We start from the raw sequence: 20,710 nt of genomic DNA on the forward strand, positions 1-20,710 counted from the left end.
TAGCCAAAGCTCATGTCTAAAGTGGGAGTTCATGCCAAAATTATAAGGCACATCTTTGGTATTTTAGCATCCTATATGCTCCATGCATTAGAAGCAGTTTGGTCGTCAACTTAGGGAGGGGATGTGCATACTACCAAACTAATTTATAATCTGTGTAACTCTACTGTGTCTCCAAATCTAGAGTCCAAGGTGTGTTAACCTTCTCATGTATTGTGCCTTAAAACATTCTTTCATCAAAAACTTTAAATTTGCTTACTTGCAATTAGAATACCAACTCATAGAGCAATAATGTTATGAAATAAGATAATGTTCATTCTTAAGAGTATGCTTATTTGTTGTCCATTTTTTATCAGAAATTAAGAAAATTGAAATGTTACTTATTTACATTAGTGCTTCCTCTACAAGTGGATGTGGATCCATAACATGTTATGTTGAATGATGGTATGCCTTGTTATGTTGAATGATGGTATGCCATTTTACATGATGATTTGTATGTAACTGTGCAAGGAGAATAGCTATGTCCGTCTTAGAAGCGCATCTTAGAATAGTTGTGTGCTCCATACACAATTTAAAAGGTGAGCAGTGAGCATTTAACGGATCAGATTTTGGCATGGTGCACTCCAACAACTTTTAAGAAGCATAGGATTCTTTACTTAACTCTCATTGCTCTTCTTTCTTCATTCACCCATTCAACAACTCTTCTTTCTTGTTGTTTAGGATCCATTCATCTCAGTACACAAATTTAATGTTGACAACTCTTTTCTATCTTCATCTTGTGGCTTTCCCATCTTCTGATTCCATACTTATCTGAACAATCTTTCCGAAACGCAAAATCATTCTTCCTGTTTGCCATTTGCAATTTCCCAGCTAACCACATACCACAACGTGTACCAGCTTTCTTATGTATTGGATGGGTTTTATATGAAATACGAGGCACATAACTCACAATAGATTGAGGACTAAAAATAGATCTGGGAAGAGGAAAAATTGAATAGACAAGTTATAATTTTAACGATTCTCACCTTGCCAATAGTAAATTTTTCTCCCGGTATAAACAGATAGCTATTTTTCAAGTTTTGACTTTAAAATTGCTAGGAAAATTGTAGCCGAACACATGCTAGAGCAGAAATTTTTGGGCAACGTGTCACCCATGCATGGGCTTGTAATGCCAGCTCCACACACGTTGTATGCCTTTAGAAGACCAACACATCACCTTATTTCAACTCTGTCAAAATCAACATATTAATGTATATTTCCTGACTCTGACAAAACACATTAGGGTATCATTCATCACACAACTCTGGCCATTAATATTATAAAAATGCATCATTCTGTACTAAGTTTGTCCAAAAATTCCCTTGTCAACATTCTCTGATAAGAATGTGATAGTGTATTTAGTCTCACTCAACCTTCTCTCAATGCTCGTACCCTGGAATATAAATCAACCTCTCATGATAGTGAGATTAAATTCTCTACTTTCTTTAGTTATATAAATATATTTTCAAATCTAAATTAGAAGGTAAGGGTTTAAAAAGCTAAATTAGAAGTTGAGGGTTTACAAAGATGTGAAATAATGCAATGCCGAATTCCCTTCTCTCTTTATATATTAGAAGTAAAGGGTTTATAAAGAGATATTTAACAGGTTAATGATTAGATGTCAAATTTGTATTATACTTTTGTTGCAGTGCGTCAATGGTAAAATTTTAGAAATTCATATAGAATATCAAATCTATGATGTAGATAATAGTTTTGACATTATGTCCAAGGGGTTGAGCTTAACTAGTTAAAACACTGGGTTCTCACTGTGGAGACCCAAGTTCAATTCCCAATAGGGACATCTAAAGAGGAATTCTATGTTGTGACTCTTTCCCTTCCATAAAATGGGGAAGGTCTAGGGAAAAAAAATAAAATATAGTTTTGACATTATACCTTCCATTCATTTTAGGAGGATAATCAGGTTGAGGAAGAGGATGATGTGGTAATGGATGAGGTTTAATATTACAATTACCATTTTATTTGTCATTGTTTAAACATTATACATTCAATTCTTTTTCATTATAAACGGTATGTTATTTTATTTTTGGAATTGTTTGTGCAGGTCTCTACTCATCATAGAATTGAATGGGTCGATGGTAGATTATTTTATTTTTGTTAATATGGTTCATGTTGCATGGGTGTACGATGGAGATTTTGGGATTTGAAAACTTTAAAATTCGCATAGGGCATCAAAGCACAACCTTCCTCTCATTCCACCAGGAAAGCATGGCCGAAAGTCCATAGGACAACAACAAAAACATCCACCTCCTTCACTAGAGAAAATAAGAAAGTATAATGAAAAGAGGAAAAGTGATGTTGACTGCCAATTGAGGTTGCCATATTGTACAAAAAAAGGCATGTAACTGAGAGTAAATGTAGATCACATTGAGTACAAAATTATGAGGAACTCCCTGACAAAGCAAAGGAGGAGGTTGAAGCTGAAATGCAGTCTTACAAAAATAATGAGGAGGAAAGAAGGAAGCAAATAATGGCATTGACAGAAATAAAAAAGTTGAATCGAAAGGTAATGGAGGAGATTGAAGCTAAAATGCAATCTTACAAAAATAATGAGGAGGAAAGAAGGAAACAAGTAATGGCATTGATAGAAAGAAAAAAGTTGGATCAAAAGGTAATTTGCAATTTTACTCTTAAATCATGTTGTTTGGTTAGTTTACTTAAGTGGTTGTATGCATTCAAATTTGATCTAATGTTAACATTCATGGCTTCATAGGTCAATGGTCAACTCCTTGGCAAAGCAAAGGATGAGGTTGAAGCTGAAATGCAGTCTTACGAAAATAATGAGGAAAGAAGGAAGCAAATAATGACATTGATAGAAAGAAAAAAGTTGAATTCAAAGATAATGGAGGAGGTTGACGCTGAAATGCAATCTTACAAAAATAATGAGGAAGGAATGAAACAAATATTGGCATTGATAGAAAGAAAAAAGTTGGATGAAAAGGTAATTTTCAATTGTACTCTTAAATCTTGTTGTTTGATTAGTTTAAGTGGTTTTATACATTCAAATTTGATCTAATGTTAACATTCATGGCATCATATAGTTTTGAGAGAGAAAGCAATTTGTTTTACTAAAATGTTTAAAATGATGCTAAAGATTGTATATTTTGTTGTACATGTTATTCATATCATATTGTAATGGATTTATGTTCAATTGATGTTGCTATCATTGTGCCTTTGGTTGTGTATCTACCTTTTCTCAATATATTTATTGGTCAAATGCAAACATTTGAACTTAATAGATAGCTTATGAATCATCTATAGTGTAATGCCCCGCCAGGAAACCCCGAAGGGATTAAGCCATAACACAAGAATAGAGTGCAATTTTTTTTTTTTTTAAAGTTACAACACATCAGATGCAACAAGATATCAAAGAGTCAGATTACATAGCGGAAGACATCAACTAACACCTAAAGAGTTTCCCAACGAGATTACTTAAATTTCACAATTCACTTAACTCACACAATTAATCCCATAAGCTGAATATCTTAATAACGAGATAATTCATAATCAGGATAGTTCCTTTCAAAAGAGGGAAATATAAATCACAAGCGAAGATTCCTCATTAAGATCCATTCATAATCTTCATTCAAGCTTTTCATTTAAAATTACAAACCATACATCTAACATTCTAATACTCTAGGATTTCATCATAACATAAGAGATCTTTCCAAGCATATTTAAATTCCTTAACCACATCTGAGTATAATTCATTACTCTAAGTTACATTATTTCATATTCCAACTTATTGCATTTCAAAAGACGATTGCATACTAGCATCTACGATAAATCTCATCTAAACCACTTACGCATTTGATCAACATGGCATTCAAGGAAGAACTGAGTATAAGCATTTATAGTTAATTCCAATTATCCACTTAACCATTCTAACATAAGTTAATCATACATGATAAAGCTAGATAAAGGAAACATAAGAGAATACATCACATAACACCATAATGATCTCGGAGTTCACCCCTAAAGGGCTACATCTCCGGGTTTGCTCAACTGCAAGACCCCTCTGATAATTAATAAAGGTTAAGAATACAAGAGGTTACACCATTACAATCCAGCCATCAAGGCGATACATAAGCAATATACAAACGACCGCATCGGTCAATAATACATAAACGATCCCTGAAAAGAACAGGATCCAGCTGAACATAATCAAAGCTAATACAAAGGTCCAGAAGAGCATCCACAAGGCTGAGCCATCACCACCCAAGGGCTATCATGAAACTGACACTCACAAGGGCATAAACAAAAGGATGACCCACAAAGGTACTCAAAACTGGACAAAACGACAACACACTAGCGAACGTAGGGACAAGTGTCATCACACAACCTGGTATGGTTACCATGGCAACTCGTCATAGGTCCCGGCCCCATACACTGGGTTACCCTGGCAACCTAATCCGAGCTTCCGGCCCATCCAAGCCTCATGTGGACCCACACATCCTCTTGTGAAGACAAGGATGGTAGTTTGCCATTTCAGGCCTTCTCACAGCATGTCGAATCTATGATAGCACTCGTCCCATGTGTGAGGCACATTTATCTTACTTAGAGATTACATTCTAATCTACTTAGGTTATCACTTATTAGACTCACTTTTGACGAGTTACCCAGCAGCCACTTTAGGCGCGGCCCCCAATCGAAAGCCACTTTCCCATACGACACTAGACTAAACTCAGAAGAACTCAAAACCAAGGAATACACTTGGTCAGACGAACGGAGTTCAAGAAGAGAGAAACAATCATCTGGTCAAACACGACTCAAGGGTAATCACTTACTGACGGTACTCTAACTAGAGACCCGACCAACAACGGTCGACCACAATCATCATTCGACTCACACACAAGGAGGATAAGATCAACAACGACACTACCACATACAACAGTCAACTCGGAATCGAGGACTGAAACAGGTACCCCAAGTCAAGCCATACGACAGGGTCCTATCAAACAAAGCACTCTTGCCATTTCATAATTAAAGGCGAATATAGAAATTAAACTCGCAAGGACAATAATCAGAGAAGACAATATCTTCTCAATTTGATTTAATCATTAAAAGTCGATCAAGTTTTCTACAAGATCCAAATCAGGTTACAGTTATCTACCACAACTAGGAATAGGTTGATCTTGGTTTTCTAACTCTTAAGGTTCAAAGCATCGAACAGACATATGAAGTCATAATGAGTTTTAACCAATTCATATTAATAAAATTCAGGCAACCATTAATCATCTAAAATAAGATATTTAATCTCCAATCAAAACATCATTAACATACTGGTCTAAAATCAATCTCTACAGATTCATAATTTTCAATCCCAGATGTACCATACGGATCACAGAAATATAAATATAAAGGCAATTCAATTGTAGATACTCATTTCCAAATGCACATGATATAAACTTATTAATCCAAGATTGGACCAAAGTATAGCCAATTAATATTCGATGACGAAATTACCAATATTAGAACTTAATTAGACAAGTGCATAAGCCACAAAATGGAAATTGAATAATAATTAACTTATAGATTCCATTATAAAATTAATTAATACCCAAATCAACATTTATCAAGACATTGCCACCATAGTCATAATTAAGAAACTAAAACTTACATTAAAAATCACTTACATTAAAATGATATTAAATATCATAAGCATTTTTTTTTGAATACTAAAAAAAATACATTTTAAAAAAAAACCATTTAAAAAAAACTATGTTCTTTCCTTTAGAAAAAATGCATTTTAACATAGGGCGAGGGCGGCCGTGCCCTAACCCTAGCCGCAGCGCCGCTCAACACAGCCCAGGCGGCGGCGCCACTACGGCGCCCGCAGGCTCCGCGGACCTGCGGCCACCGCAGTGTGCCGCGGCCGGAGTTTCCAACGCCAGCGGGGGGGGAAAAACAGATGGAACGAGCGGGGAGAAGGGGGACGTGCGGGGTAGGGGAGGAGGAGCGGGTGGAGCTCCGCTCTCCGCCCTCCAACCCCAAAACACAGTTTCATTTTTTTTTTTATTAAAATAAAACTCGCCCAGCTCGGCTCCATTAAAAATAAACCACGCACAGGATCGCTAAAAATAAAATATTTTCTTTATTTTTTTTGAAACACAGTCAGATCCATATAAAAAGAACACGCACAGGTTCGAACACCACAAAAATGCCCACTTCGAAAATGATAAAAAAAAATTCGATTTAAAAGGGCTGTTTCGGTAACAAATTTCTTTGGTGATTTCATCCTTCCCCAAATACGAAGGGATTTCAAATGCCCAAACAATCATGAGGAATAACACACCTCAAATAAATTATTTTTATGAAACAAAGAGAAAACCAGACATGGCAAGATAATCCATTTTAACACAATGATATAGCCATGAATTTTCTTGAAGAACACAACTAAAGCATGGATTTAAACCCACAAATCCAATTTAAAACTGAAAGCAATCAAAGCTTGGATTTTGGCAACTAGCAACCATTTTCATAGCAACAAGAAAGAACAATTTGGGTAAACCCTACCTTCATACGCAATCCTGGAATGGCTGAAGGAGAGCCCACACCTCAGATCCAGCAAAATTCCTTCCCCCAAAACCCCCAAAATTTCTTTCCAACCAAAATCTTCTCCAAAAATGTCCATCCTCCAAAATTTCCCCAATTTTGGGTTATATGGAAGAGTTGACCAAAAATTCTATTTTTGGGAATTAAAATTTTATTAAAAAAATAATTCTTCAAAATTTAATTCCTTTCTAGCTATACAACAAATTAAACTTGCCTTTCAATTCCAAAAATCGATTTCCTCATTCAACTGAAACTTAATCTTTCTGATTTAATAATCCAACAGAATGCAATTGAATCTATCGCAATAAAATACAAAGCTTTCCTTTTCAACAGCATATATAAAATGCATTAAATATTCAAGATCAGTCATTTAATCGAATTCACTCCCAATTAAAAATGAGCAATCCAAATCAACGAAAATCACATAACAAAATTCTGATTAATCGAGTCCATTAATCTCTAATGCACAAATACATATTTAATCAAGATAATTACTAAGGACTAATAATCAATTTAACCAAACACACCAAGCACGCAAAACGAGAAGGTCAACCAAACAGACGACTCGCAAACCCAAACAAACAGGATTACCGACGACGACTGGCGATGCTCACTTGAGCACGACTAAGGTCAACTAGGGTCTTACGACCACCTAATCCAACTCTAAGGATTAAAAAGGTACACTCAAACCTGCAATTCAGGTGAAGAAGAACCTCGCACTCATGCGGCGTTGTACCTGAAATTTCCTGCAACCAAGAGCCATACATGCATACATATATAAAATTTAATGAAAGCGTTAGCTCAATATTAATACCACGAAATAGGAACACTAAACAACTTGCATACTACTAGTGTGAAAACCACATCAATAGCTATGCGTTAAATCAAACATCTGACAATAATCATTATATTAAGATAACTAATCAAGATTAAACCAAGGTTAGAGATTGATTAGGGCAGGGGTACTACATATAGTTAATTTCACTTATATTACATGTGTAAAATATAATGTGAATCCAAACTGATGCACTTGCCACTTTGATATTTCTATCTTAATATTATTATTCTGCATTTTACATGTTGCTTTTGTAATTGAGGCCAAATGCAACGAATATCAATGATATATTTGTGAAAACAACCTTTGGCAGAATGGGATGGGGAAAAGTAAGTTTAGCTAACACTTAAGATCATGCATGTTCTCAAATTTCATAATCAATTACCTGAAACTTCTCTCGATCCTTAAATTACTTAATTATAATAATTCATTCATTCATTTTAATCCAGCTAGCAACATTTCTTTGTACCACGTGCATCTTTTGTCTGCACGGCTCGCGAAGCCTTCAACTTATTACAAACTAATACAAAATCTCTTCAAGAAAATGAAGTCCTAAAGCATGTATTATTGATTAACAAGCAAACTACACTATCAAACCAGTTAAATGCTTATGGATAGGATTATTGATTAACAATTTTCATCAATGGATTTACGGGAAACCTTTGAACTCACTGTTTTAAGGCCTTTGATAAAATACTAAAGTCGATGAAAATTGCATAAAATTGATTAAAATGGAAACAACAACTTAAATAGGAAATAGTGTGATCCAAAGGCAACTGTCTTTCTGATGTACTGAGCATGTTGCATAAAAAATATTAAAATGGAAACATTTTTCTGATTTTTGGATGTCCAACTGCTATGAACTCTGTTTGCTAAGTTTGTTTGCTAATTTTGTTTGCTAAGTATGGTGTGAAGGCACTATGTTATGTAATGGTTAGATTACATTTGATTCTTAGGTCTTAGTAAGTGTTAGCATCAAGCCTTGTAGCGATGCTAGGGGACCTTAGAGGACATAGATGTTATTATTTTTAGTTGTCTCTACTTGTGCTTAGATAAATTTTTAGATTGTGTTTAATATTATGCTATTCATTATTATAGCTTAATGAGTTAATGTATTTTTAAAATATATAAAAATATATATATATATATATATATATATATATATATATATATGTTTGTCTTCTTGAGGTTAGTTATTTAGATGAGTTGTCTTCTAGGGTTCCTTTGTAGGGCATTACAAACATAATTGTATGTTCACAAGCCAAATTCAGGACAAGTTTTCACTAATAGTATCATAATTGTAAATGATTTAGATAGTATTTACCTCTTAAAGACAAGGCTTTATTGCAATAATTTCAGCACACAACTTGGAATCTTCATTAATGCAAATGTAGGGACACCTTGAATGGCTATATACACTCGTGTAAATGGGAGAGAGGATAGACAGGGACCTCGAGGACTAGAAGGATGACCTAATCATGCTTTCTCTAAGAACATACAAGTAGCTTATGCTAAGCTAGTGATTTCCATTTCATCTTATAGGAGCCCTATGGTGAGTATCTTCAGGGAAAAACTAGTTATGCCCTTCCACTGAAACAATCACAATATTTGGTCAAAATAATGGGTGGGTCTCTACAAAAAGGTTTTTAGTAATTGTTTGAGGAGCAAGACCACATACAAACTCACTAGGACACCCACTACCAGCTCTTACAACCCTTAATGGGCCTTGATGTTCGAAGGCTATCGAACTCATATTGCACCTATGTCATATTCACCCTATAAGATAATATTTGTCTTGCTACTTGTTTATATAGCAGTTGAGTAGAAAATCTAGTTTAGTCATTCCTCCTTCTAGGAGTGATCACTTCTTTGAAGAGGCAAGCCTTCTAAAAAAAATAAAATGGATACTACACAGAATGTGCAAGTGCACAAGCAATTCAAGCATATGTTATCTTTAGTGCACTAGATCCAAATATGAGTGAGCTTGAAAAAAACACACATTCTGTAAGAACACTAATTCTAAGTATTTTTGTTTGTTTTTGTCTTTGAAATACAAACACCAAATGCTAAAGATGAAATATTAGTAGTGAGAAAAACTCACTCATCCATGTAGAAATATAAGACCTTAACTGAAAGCAAGAAATGTTAGAAAAGTCAAAGTACTACCTCACTGTAAATTACTAGTCAAATGTGAAACAAAAACATGACAAATGCAAAACTCCAAGTAGACCAATGAAAAAAAAATTGAGTATGGATACAAGAACAATTACAAATGAATGCATAAATTATTGTGAACAGATGCGAATATTTGTCTATGTCTGTCGAAATTTGTCAAAACATTAATTCTAAAATATATCACGAAATTAAAACATTAAGATGGGAATAGGTAATACGTTATAATGCATGGTGTAAGCTAGCAAACACATTTGATAAATAGTAAGGCTTATATTTTTGTCAAATTCATTGAAGATATATTTTGCTTTTATGCATTTGTTGAGCTCACAACTGTTGCCTTGAAATATTTGGTCATATTATGCAGGTCATCCTATTATTAACAAAAAATAGATTCTCCTATGCACAAAACATTAGTGAAAATGATCCAGTAAAAGAACAAAATTGAAACCCTATACTCAACAAGGCTCATTAAATTCATGGACAAATGCAAAGTTAATTTCACACAAATGCAAACTTTTTTGTTAGACAAATACGACATTGATAATATCATAGATGCAAGATCAATTTCATAAATAAGGAATAAATAATATGCAAATGCAAAGATCGCTAGAAAAAATATGAAAATCTAAGTGCGATTTTGAAAATTTGAACTTGCACCTAGAATGTCACAAAAATATAAAAAAATCACAGAGTTGTTGACTTCATGCCAAGTTCACCAAAATTTATATGAGGGCAATCTGTTGATCAGATTGAAAGCACCAAAATATTGAGAAGGGGGGTGAATCAGTATTCCCACAAATTAAAGAAAAAATTTCACCAATTATGACTATCCACAAAAATATCAAACAAACTTGACTAATATAAATCAAAGCTATGAGATTTCCACAATCCATTTTGCATTTCTAGTGTATTTTTTTCTGGATTCGATTGTGTGTATATTTTTCCATCAACGTTTCGAATCACACTCCGTGATTCATCATCAGGATGATAAGAATTCCCAAGACATGAAAGATGTTGAGTTGCAGATTTGAGGCAAAATATAAAGAGGAGAGGGGTGGGGGAAGGCACGGGAAACAAGGAGAGAGGAAAGAGAAAAGGAAAAGACCACCTGAAGGATGAGAGACCTAAAACACTCCAAGGAATAAACCACCCACAAAAAAGAAAAAAGGAAAGCTCAGCACCATAATCAAAACCACTAAAGAACAAAAAAGAAGAAGAGAAAATGGGATAAAAATAAAAAACTAAAAGAATAAAAAAATGATTATAAATACATAACGGAATAAACACAAAGGCATAGACCAAAAGACAAAAACCAGAAACAAATAAGAAAAGAGAAAATTACAATTCCAAAAGAATGAGCATATAAAAATAAACACAAGAGGAGGCCTAAAATCAAATATAAACTAAATAAACAAATAGGAAAAAAGACCACAGGGGGAGAGGGCGATGCATAAATGAGGAAGAAAGAGGAGGAGAAGTCAGGGAGGGGGGCGGGGATGACGCTGGAGGGCAAGAAGAAGAGGGTGCCACGAGATGCTAAGGTTTAACCCATCGTCTCGATTAAGATTGGATGGGTGCTGAATGATAGCAATGGCCTCTTTAACTTTCCTCTTGAAAAAGTTGTTCTCCCTACACAATACCTGAGTGTCCTCCAAACAGATATGATGCTTGGTAGTTGATGAATGCTCAGCTAAGGCTGATTTGAGGGCACGTTCATGCTTAATGTCGGCACTATGCTCTTTTATTCGAGTCATGAACGAACGACCTGTTTCTCCAATGTATGGAGTTCCACAGGAGCATACAATCTTGTATACACCTGACTCTGAAAAGGCATCCCTAGTGTCCTTAAGCGGTGGGGCATGCCTCTTGATGGTGGAAACAGGTTTGAAGGCACAACGGAGACCTTTTTTCCCAAGGATTTTTGAGATTTTGTGAGAAATGCCTTCAACATAAGGGAGAGAGACATACGGGGCCTGAGATGGAGAGGGCACGGGATTCGTGATGGAAAGGAAATGAGATTTGGCTTGGAGGAAGGCCCGAGTGATCTGCTTGTTCGAGTAGCCATTCCAAAGGAAGACTTGACGAAGATGGGAGAGCTCTTGGTCTAAGTTATCCTTATCACAAATCCGATGGGCTCTTAAAGCCAAGGTTTTGAGGATCCCAACTTTCTGGCTATGGTGGTGATGAGAAGACGAATGAAGATATAAGTCAGTGTGGGTAGTTTTGCGAAACACCTAACGACCAAGGGATCCGTCAGGTTTTTTACAAATTAAGACATCGAGAAAGGATAAAAGGTTGTTGGATTCAAGTTCTTTGGTGAAGGTAATAGACGGAGAAATGTTGTTGAGGTGAGTATGAAATTCCTCTAACCTGTCCAAGCCGTGGGGCCAACATACATTGGTGGCATCCATATATCGTTTCCACCATTTTGGCTTGAGGGGGAAAGATTGTAAGGCCACCTCTTCAAAATGTTCCATGAATATGTTGGCAATGACCGGCGAGAGAGGGGAGCCCATGGCTACTCCGTCAACCTGTTCATAGGTAACACCTTGGAAGGTGAAGAAGGTTGACCTTAAGCAAAGTTCCACTAAAGAGGCGATTTCCTCATTGACCTTAAGCTTGACAATCTCTATGGCGTCTAGAATAGGGACCTTGGTGAAGAACATTAAGAACATAACCACAAGATGAACACCGGATTTATACATGGAAAACCCAAATGGGAAAAACCACAGAGAGTGTTAACTCTCAAAAGAATATAACTAGTTATAATTGTGTTTACAAAGGGGTGGCTCATTGCCAGATTACAAAAATGGCTCACTGTCAAACTGCTCACTCCAAATATACAAAGAGATGGCTAATTGTCAAAATGCTCACTGCAACTGAAAAGGTTGAACTAAGAAGGTTTGCATGTCCAAATGCATGGAATCAATTCCATGTTTAATCTCAAATTATAAATCACAAACTCTACAGTAGATCCGATTACAGATCTTTGTACAACTATCCCGCAACAAGTCCAGTAAAGAACTACTGCAACACTATTTGCCTTTGCAACTCACTTCACAGATACTGCTATCCTAGTTTCCAAATTTCTTTTGCATATCACACACACCTTCACTCACTCAATCTCTTTCTCCTTTTTTCTTATTCTGCTTCTACTTCTACTTCTGCATTATGCTACTACATATGTATATGTATATATTGGAGGGCACAAATACAAAATAGTGTGTTGGCCAAGCCCAACACATTATCAATATGATTATGTTAGCCTCCGGAAGACTTCTACATGCTTCCTTTACATACTCTGATTGCTAATGCATATACCAAGATTATCAGAAACGGATAGGGTCATCCAAACCCAAGAATACTGACCCATAATCATAGGATCAAGCCCAATATTTAAAAAATGTAGGCTCCACGCGTACCAATAAAACCGCAATACAAAACTCTAAGAGATACATCTGATAATTACCAAAACTGCTAACACTGGGATAGGTAACTAATATCAGGATCAATGAGAATACCTAACATCGTGATACTGGGATCAATGAGAACTCAATGAAACCTCTAAATTCATCATCCAAGGTTATCCATGTTGCATAATAACTTCTAACCAAAATTGCAACATCTGAACTACACATCCATACTGACTGCATACAATCCTTTGATACAATAACAACCATAACATCCATTGCATCTAGACTAATGTCCAAACCTCATATAATGTCTGGTCCAAACTAGATGACTAGTTTGAAATCAATGACAACATTGTTCACACAAGTCTAACAGAATTTACCATTGCTAATTAAATTAATAGGTAGGCAAAAAAAATGAACCTAATTAACAACTTTGATCGTAAGACAATAAGAGTTCACTAATAAATATAACAATAAAATGAATCAAATCAAAAAATACTCTATGTTGAATCTTAGCATATCTCTTCTATTGTTCTTTTTCTTCTTGTGGAAAATTGGCTCTTAGAGTTGCACTATGAAAAATTTGTAATATTTTGACACAAGAATCCGAAGATAGTGGTTACCAATAATGAAGGACTGAAGTTCAATTCATAGACTTCCTAAATTTTGATGAATGGTTGATATGGATTCAACAACAGAATCGATCTACCATGGAAAATGATTGATACAAAATAGATTAAGAACTCTCAAATTGATTGAAAGTATAACCCATTTGATTGAGTCATGAAGATTAATTGACTTTTTAATGAATTTGATGGGTTCATTAACTAGTTTGATTGATGTGTGGACTAAATTGATTGGTTAGAAGATTGAATTGATTGATCTATTAGAATGAGTTGATTGAAAGTTGACTAGAAGTTAGTGGTAGTTAGAATTTTGACTTTTGATGTAGGAAATTAGAATGAAATGTCATTGATTTGAATTTAAAAAATTTTAAATGTTAAATGAAATTGAAATTGATGGAAATGAAATGAATTCAAATTTGGATGGAATTTAGTTACTTTGAAATTCAATAAAATAAATTTAGATTAACGGGACATAGATACAGACAATTGAATAATTTCTTAATTGAATTTAATTAAATGATAAAGATCATTTAATTGAATTAGAAATTCAAAATTAATTAAATAATAAAAGTATTTAAATAATTTAAAAGGAGGGTTTATTGATTAAATGATTTGGATGGAAATTGAATAATTATTTTTTGCTAAAAAAGATGAATATTGGCTTAGAAAAATAGGATTGGATTAACTAAATAATTAAGATCACTTACTTAATATAGAAGAATAATTAACGATATTAGTAACAGGACAATTTTGAGTGTCTACAAGATTAACAATATTAATTATATGTTATATATGTAAGTATAACAAAAAAATAGAAATATCAAATTATCTTTTGACAATATTCAGCAGATACTTGTTCTTCACAGTGAGCTTGTTAAGACCTCTGAAATCTATGCACAGACACAATGAACCATCTTTCTTGATTTGGGCCTCATCGGATAATCCATGCAAGTTAGAAAACATCTCCTCAATGTCCCAGAAGAAGTTTTCTAATGCCTTGTCATCCCGCTTTCCATTGGACGGCTCGACTAGCAGTGCAGGTTTTGCAGAACCCTACGTACCAGCCGAAGTGAGCAGAGTGTGGTGTAGGGCTTGGCCATCCTTGAAAAATAGGATATCTTCATGCAGCTTTGCAATCGCTTCAAGAGGCATCATTTGTATTCTATGTGACTTCACTGTAACCAGCCTCAAGATTGGTGGTGCGATTGTGAAGATCGCATCCCTCTACAGTCTGTAAGCATCTCTCAAGGTCGCGAACCCAAGTTCGAGTCCTAGGGTGATGCGTTTGATCTCCTCGATCGGAACGCACTAAGTACCTTGTTTTATTTATTTATTTAAACTTTAAATTTAATTGCAATATCAATTCAAGCTCTGAACCATAACCTTTTTACTAAAATAACCTTTTTACTTTTCTTTAGTTATTAGTCATAGTAATAAAATTATAAAAGGTTTACTTGGGGGCTATGTTAAGTTCAATAATTTTCTATTTGCGGTTTATTTTCCTATTTTTAAAAAATATTCTTATACACATTTTTATTTGATAAACCTCATTTCTCCTTTATTTATATATATTTTTAATTATTTTTAATAACAAATTTGATGATCATTATCATTATAAATATAAAATATTTTCAATTTTGATATCTCTTGCTGTATTTTCACTTAAATTTTTTTTAAATATAAGTATGCCATGGAGAAGGCCCTATAATGGGGATGGTAGTGGGACACAATTCATCTATTAGTGGAGTACAATAAGTGTCATGTCGATACTTATCCCCAAAAAGATGCTACTAATTTTGAAAAAGCAACCAGATATGTGATGCCACATCAACACACCAATAAACATGACTTAGTGCACAACTACGAGTCTTATTTAATTTTTGGACCATTTTGGACACCTTACGAAAAAGGCATGTGATGTGGCATATTTGACCATGTGGACTTAAAACCAAATTGTTTTAAAAAATTGACATGTAAATATTTGTACAAAATTCAAATTGATTTAAAATATTTAAGACAAATTTTGAGAGGTGTGAAACTAGGGTGCTCCACTATAAGACCCTCTCCCATAATATTTATATTATATTTATACAAATATAGATCATCCCCTTTATAAATATGATATATAAAATAAAACAAAATAGTAACACATCAAAATAATTAATTTTAAAAAATTAATTAGGCTTCCTCCACAAGTGAGTGTAAGTCCCATTGTATGTTATGTTGAATGATTTGTATGTTAGGCATGTCACTAGACAAGGACAATAGCTGTGCTGTCTCTTAGGCCTTGTCGCATTTTGTGTGGTCCATAGGCAATTTAAAAAATGGTGGGTACAGAAGTATTCTATTCTATATTCATCTTGTGGTTACGAACAAAAACAATCTCGGTACTCTATTCTATATTCATCTTTCGTCGCCCGCCTTCCAAAACAAAAATCTTTCTGGCAGAACTTCTCAGTCGGGCACAATTTACAGGATAGATGGCAGAATATACAACAACTTGGGGTCTTTTATCACATTTAGCAGAGTAAAAACAAGTATTGGAGGGATCTCCATAGTGGTTTTTAAGAAGCAGGGCGTTGCTGCTTTAGATTCATTTATCTCGGTACTCAAATTTAATGTTCACAACTCTTTTGTATCTTCATCTTGTGACTTCCAATTAATATTTCCTCACCCGCTTTCCAAAACGCAAAACCATTCCTTCCATTTGCCATTTGTAATTTCTCAATTGAGCACAATTTACATGATAGTGGGGCACAGAACTCACAACAGATTCAGGACTAAAAGAGTAAATATTGAAGAGACGTGTAATTTTGTCGGCCAAATGATTTGGCAGATAACAATTTCCATGTTGGCAGTGATACATTTTTCTCGCGTTATGAACTCTCAAAAAATTACAGTCGAGCACGTGTCATCCATGCATGCGCTTGTAAAGCCTGCGGCGCACATGCTGTAAGCCTTTAGAAGGCCAACACGTCGCCACATTTCTTGATTATGATGCAACACATTATAAAATACATCGTTCTCTTCTTCACTCACCGTTGTTATTCTATTTGACATTCCAGGTTGTCTGTTTTCAGATTCTCTGCAGGTTGAGTTTGTCCAAAACTTCCTTTTCGTATATTCATTCATTTAGGAATGCGATAGTGGTTTTACTTCCACTTAACATTCTCTCAGTGCCCAACTCTCTCTCACTCTCTTCTTATACGCTTTGCATCTGAATTTGCCATGGAGATAGAAGAAACGGGAGAGCACTATATGCCGTGCCCAAAATGCAGTCAGAAATGTTATAAAAAACACCGTGAGAAAGAATACTTTGATGGGTCTGCTTCTTTCTTCAAAATTATGCTTGGAGATTTTGCAGAGAAACTGGTAACTCTATACAACATATTTTATTCTTTTTATTTCATGTATACTGTTAAGAATCTGTAAAATCTAATTGTTCATTGTGTTTACCGCAGCGCATTCCTCCGGCTTTTGTTTCCCAGATCATAAATGACCAAGATGAACATATGGTGTTGCAAGGCCCAGATGGGCAGAACTTCAATGTACGGTTATGGCGTTCCATCAAAAAGTTGGAACTTCAACACGGCTGGATAAACTTTGTAAATTATTATGGGCTGGAAGTGGGCGATCTTCTAGTTTTTAAATACATTTCTAAGTCATGCTTTAAAGTCAAGATTTTCGATAAAACATCATGTGAAAAAAATCAAAGAATACAAAGCAAATCTTCATTTCAGGGTAAGAAAAGGTTTTGTTTAAAGTTCCATAACTAATTTATCGAGTTATTTGAATGTATTTTTTGAACAGAATGGGAATAATATAAAGTTATTTTTTGTTGCAGGCAATTCATCCCATAACCCTGGACATTCTTTCGCATCTGAGAAGCATGGGACAATGGAATCTGATGCTCCTTTTATATCAGATAAACCCTCTTGTACACTGGTTATCAAATATAATGAGCGTAGTTTAAATCAACAAATAGACAGTAAACTGCTGATTGATCTGGATTCTGATGAAAAAGACAACCCTGAGTTTCAGGCGGTGACTGAAATTCAAAGAACAAAAAGGATGCCTCCCTTCCTCGGTGAGTAAAAGTTTGTCTAAAACAATAGAGCCTTTTAAATTTTTAAGTGTTTTAACTAACTAATGGAGTTGCATTTGAACTGTATTTTTTAGTAGGATCGGTATAATAATAAAGTGAATTTTTATTGCAGGCAATTCATCCTCTCATAAGCACGTGAGAATGGAGTCTGTTGCTCCTTTCAAATCAGATAAACCCTTTTGTACAATGGATCTGAAATCGTGGAATGTAAATCAACCTCATGTGCTAGTGAGATCGAATTCTCTACTTTCTTTAGTTATGTATTCTCAAATCTAAATTAGAAGTAGAGGGTTTACAAGGAGGTATTTAACACGTTAGTAATTTGCAATGTATAGAGATGCCCACTTAGCCAAACAATTTGCTACACAATTCCATTGTCAAGGAAACTGAGAAACTGTCAAAAAACCTGAGCTATCCATCAATTAACCCCATCCAACAGCTTGATAGTCAACATAGAAACCATCAAATGTGAATCAGATTCACAGATAACCCTTCTCAAACCCTGAGCATAATCTCTCTGTACAGCATACCAAATAGATAGAACTTCCATTAAATTATTTTATTTTTGAAATTGTTTGTGCAGGTCTCTACTCATCATAGAACTGAACGATGTGATAGAAGATTACTTTATTTTTGTGAGTATGATTCATGTTGTGTGGGAGTAAGGCAGAGATTTTGGAATTTAAAAAGCCTCAATGCACATAGGGCATTGAAGCACAACCTTCCCTTCATTCCACCAGGAAGGCGTGGCCGAAAGCCCATAGTACAACGAAAACATCAATAGGTAATTTGCAATTGTACTCTTAAATAATGTTGTCAGATTAGTTTACTTAAGTGGTTGTATGCATCTGAATTTGACCTGATGTTAACATTCATGGCATCATAGGTCAATGGTCAAGAAGGAACTGATGGGCTTTAGCAGGTACCATAGTTTCAAGAGAGAAAGCAATTTGTTTTACTGGAATGTTTAAAATAAGGCTAAAGATTCTATATTTTATTGTCTTAAATTTCATATTTCTCCTCTCGATTTGTAATGCTTAACATTTTATTTTTTTCCATCACAGGAACTTTGCAAGGCAGCAAAGATGTTACACAAGAAGAAGTAGGTTTTCCTCAAAACTTTTGAATAAGGCTAAAGAGTGTGAAAGGATAGTTTGAGGTGTTGTACACTTCCACGATTTTCTGAGGGCCTTTGTTCACTAGACAGTGTAGGAGATAGTTTAGGGGATAATGAGAAGAGTTGGTAATTGTACTTCTCTATTCCTTGTCAATTAGTAATTTGAACATTATAGTGTTGAAAATTTATGATGAAATTTTAATTATTTGGATGTTGGAACAATATGAAAATTTACATTTCACTTGACAATTTAATATGCTTTCTAACTTCCTTCTTGCATCACTCTGGCTTTCCTCCTTTTAACATGACCTTCACAACTTATAGATCCTACATGTACATGTTATTCATATTGTATTGTGGTGGATTTTCATACAATAGATGCTAATGTCATTGTGCCTTTGTTGTTGTATCTACCTTTTCATAATGTGATTGTTGGTTAAATGCAAACATTTGAACTTAATACATATCTTATAGTTAAAATCACTTATAATGCATTTGTACAATATAATTCTAGCTGATACACTTGCCACTCTGATATTTCTATCATATTATTTTACTGAATTTAAATGTTTCTTTTGTAATTGAGAGGTAAAATGCAACGAATATCAATAATATATTTGTAAAGACGACCTTTGAAGGAATGGGATGGAGAAAAAGATGGAAGGGGAAAGAGGAAGAGTTCTGAAAAATTTAGCACCAATGACAATAATGAAAGAAAAACCTGCAATGCAAACAGTCAAATAAAAGGGTTTTAAAACAGAGCGAACACTTAAACCATGAAACGTTCTCAAACTTCATAATCAATTACCGGAAACTTCTTTTGATCCTTAAATTACTTAATTATAATAATTCATTATTCATTCTAACCCGGCTGACAACATTTCTTTGTACCTTGAAAAATAGCATTCATTGAAGCAATGTGCTTTGATTACAAACTATCACAAAATATTTTCAAGAAAATGAAATCCTAAAGCATGCATTACATGCATGCAATTACAAGCAAACTACGCTATTAAACTAGTTAAATGCTCATGGATAGGATTAATTACCGAGCAGAGGCTTAACTCAATTTCTGCAACTCATTTGATTTGAGTTCAAGAAGGCACGGTAGAAGAAATTCCATTACCGAGCAGAGGCTTAACTAAATTTCTGCAACTCATTTGATTTGAGTTCAAGAAGGCACGGTAGAAGAAATTCCAGTATCTCGGCTTCTGCTGATACTCATCAAATCCCCATTCTCTGACCGTTTTAAAACCTTTGATAAAAGAGTAAAGTCGAGGAAAACTGAAAAAAAATCGATTGAAATGGAAACAACCACCAAAAACAGAAAATAAGGCAACTGTCTTTCTGATTTATAGAGTATGCTGCATAAAAAATTTTAAAATGGAAACATCTTTCTGATTTTTTGATGTCCAACTGCCGTGAACTGATGTTTCCTGAGCTAAACTGCAGTCCGATCCGGGGCAGATTTGAAATTGTTTGATGTCCAACTACTGTGAACTGCAGATTTGAAATTGTAATATCATGGATTGCAATGTTCGTGGGGTATATTTATTCACCCTATTCTTTATATTAAACTTATCCTATGTTCCTTATATTTATGAATGAATATATCCTATAGTCTTTGAATCTGGAATTTGATGGTCTAAAGGGCATATTCGTAAAAACTGCCCAATTATTAGTCGCAGGAACCAAAAGCATAACTCAGCTGGGACCTCTGTTAACCCTAATAATATTAATGACCTAAATTCTTCATCTCCTCACTCTGCTAATGTGGTCTCCGAAGTTCCTGCTCCCACTCCTAATGAACTTAACCCTCTCAAGCCCGAT

General features: G+C 34.6%; 1 protein-coding gene across 1 annotated transcript; it reads left to right on the forward strand.

Moving 5' to 3' along the window:
• The first annotated feature begins 17,507 nt into the window (after positions 1–17,507).
• On the forward strand, positions 17,508–18,057 carry LOC131856282 (uncharacterized). Its single transcript, XM_059207844.1, has 2 exons — positions 17,508–17,745; positions 17,876–18,057. The coding sequence occupies exons 1-2, from the start codon at positions 17,556–17,558 to the stop codon at positions 18,037–18,039; spliced, it is 354 nt and encodes a 117-aa protein (XP_059063827.1). The 5' UTR covers positions 17,508–17,555; the 3' UTR covers positions 18,040–18,057.
• Positions 18,058–20,710: the final 2,653 nt, after the last annotated feature.

This window comes from Cryptomeria japonica, chromosome 7 (assembly GCF_030272615.1).
Source record: "Cryptomeria japonica chromosome 7, Sugi_1.0, whole genome shotgun sequence".
In the NCBI taxonomy this organism is placed as follows: domain Eukaryota; kingdom Viridiplantae; phylum Streptophyta; class Pinopsida; order Cupressales; family Cupressaceae; genus Cryptomeria; species Cryptomeria japonica.

Bases quoted from the DNA above. Each gene is read 5' to 3' on its own strand.
- LOC131856282 (XM_059207844.1), top strand. From the start codon at position 17,556: ATGGAATCTGATGCTCCTTTTATATCAGATAAACCCTCTTGTACACTG. The intron at 17,746-17,875 runs GTGAGTAAAAGT...TTTTTATTGCAG, and splicing joins AAGGATGCCTCCCTTCCTCG to GCAATTCATCCTCTCATAAG.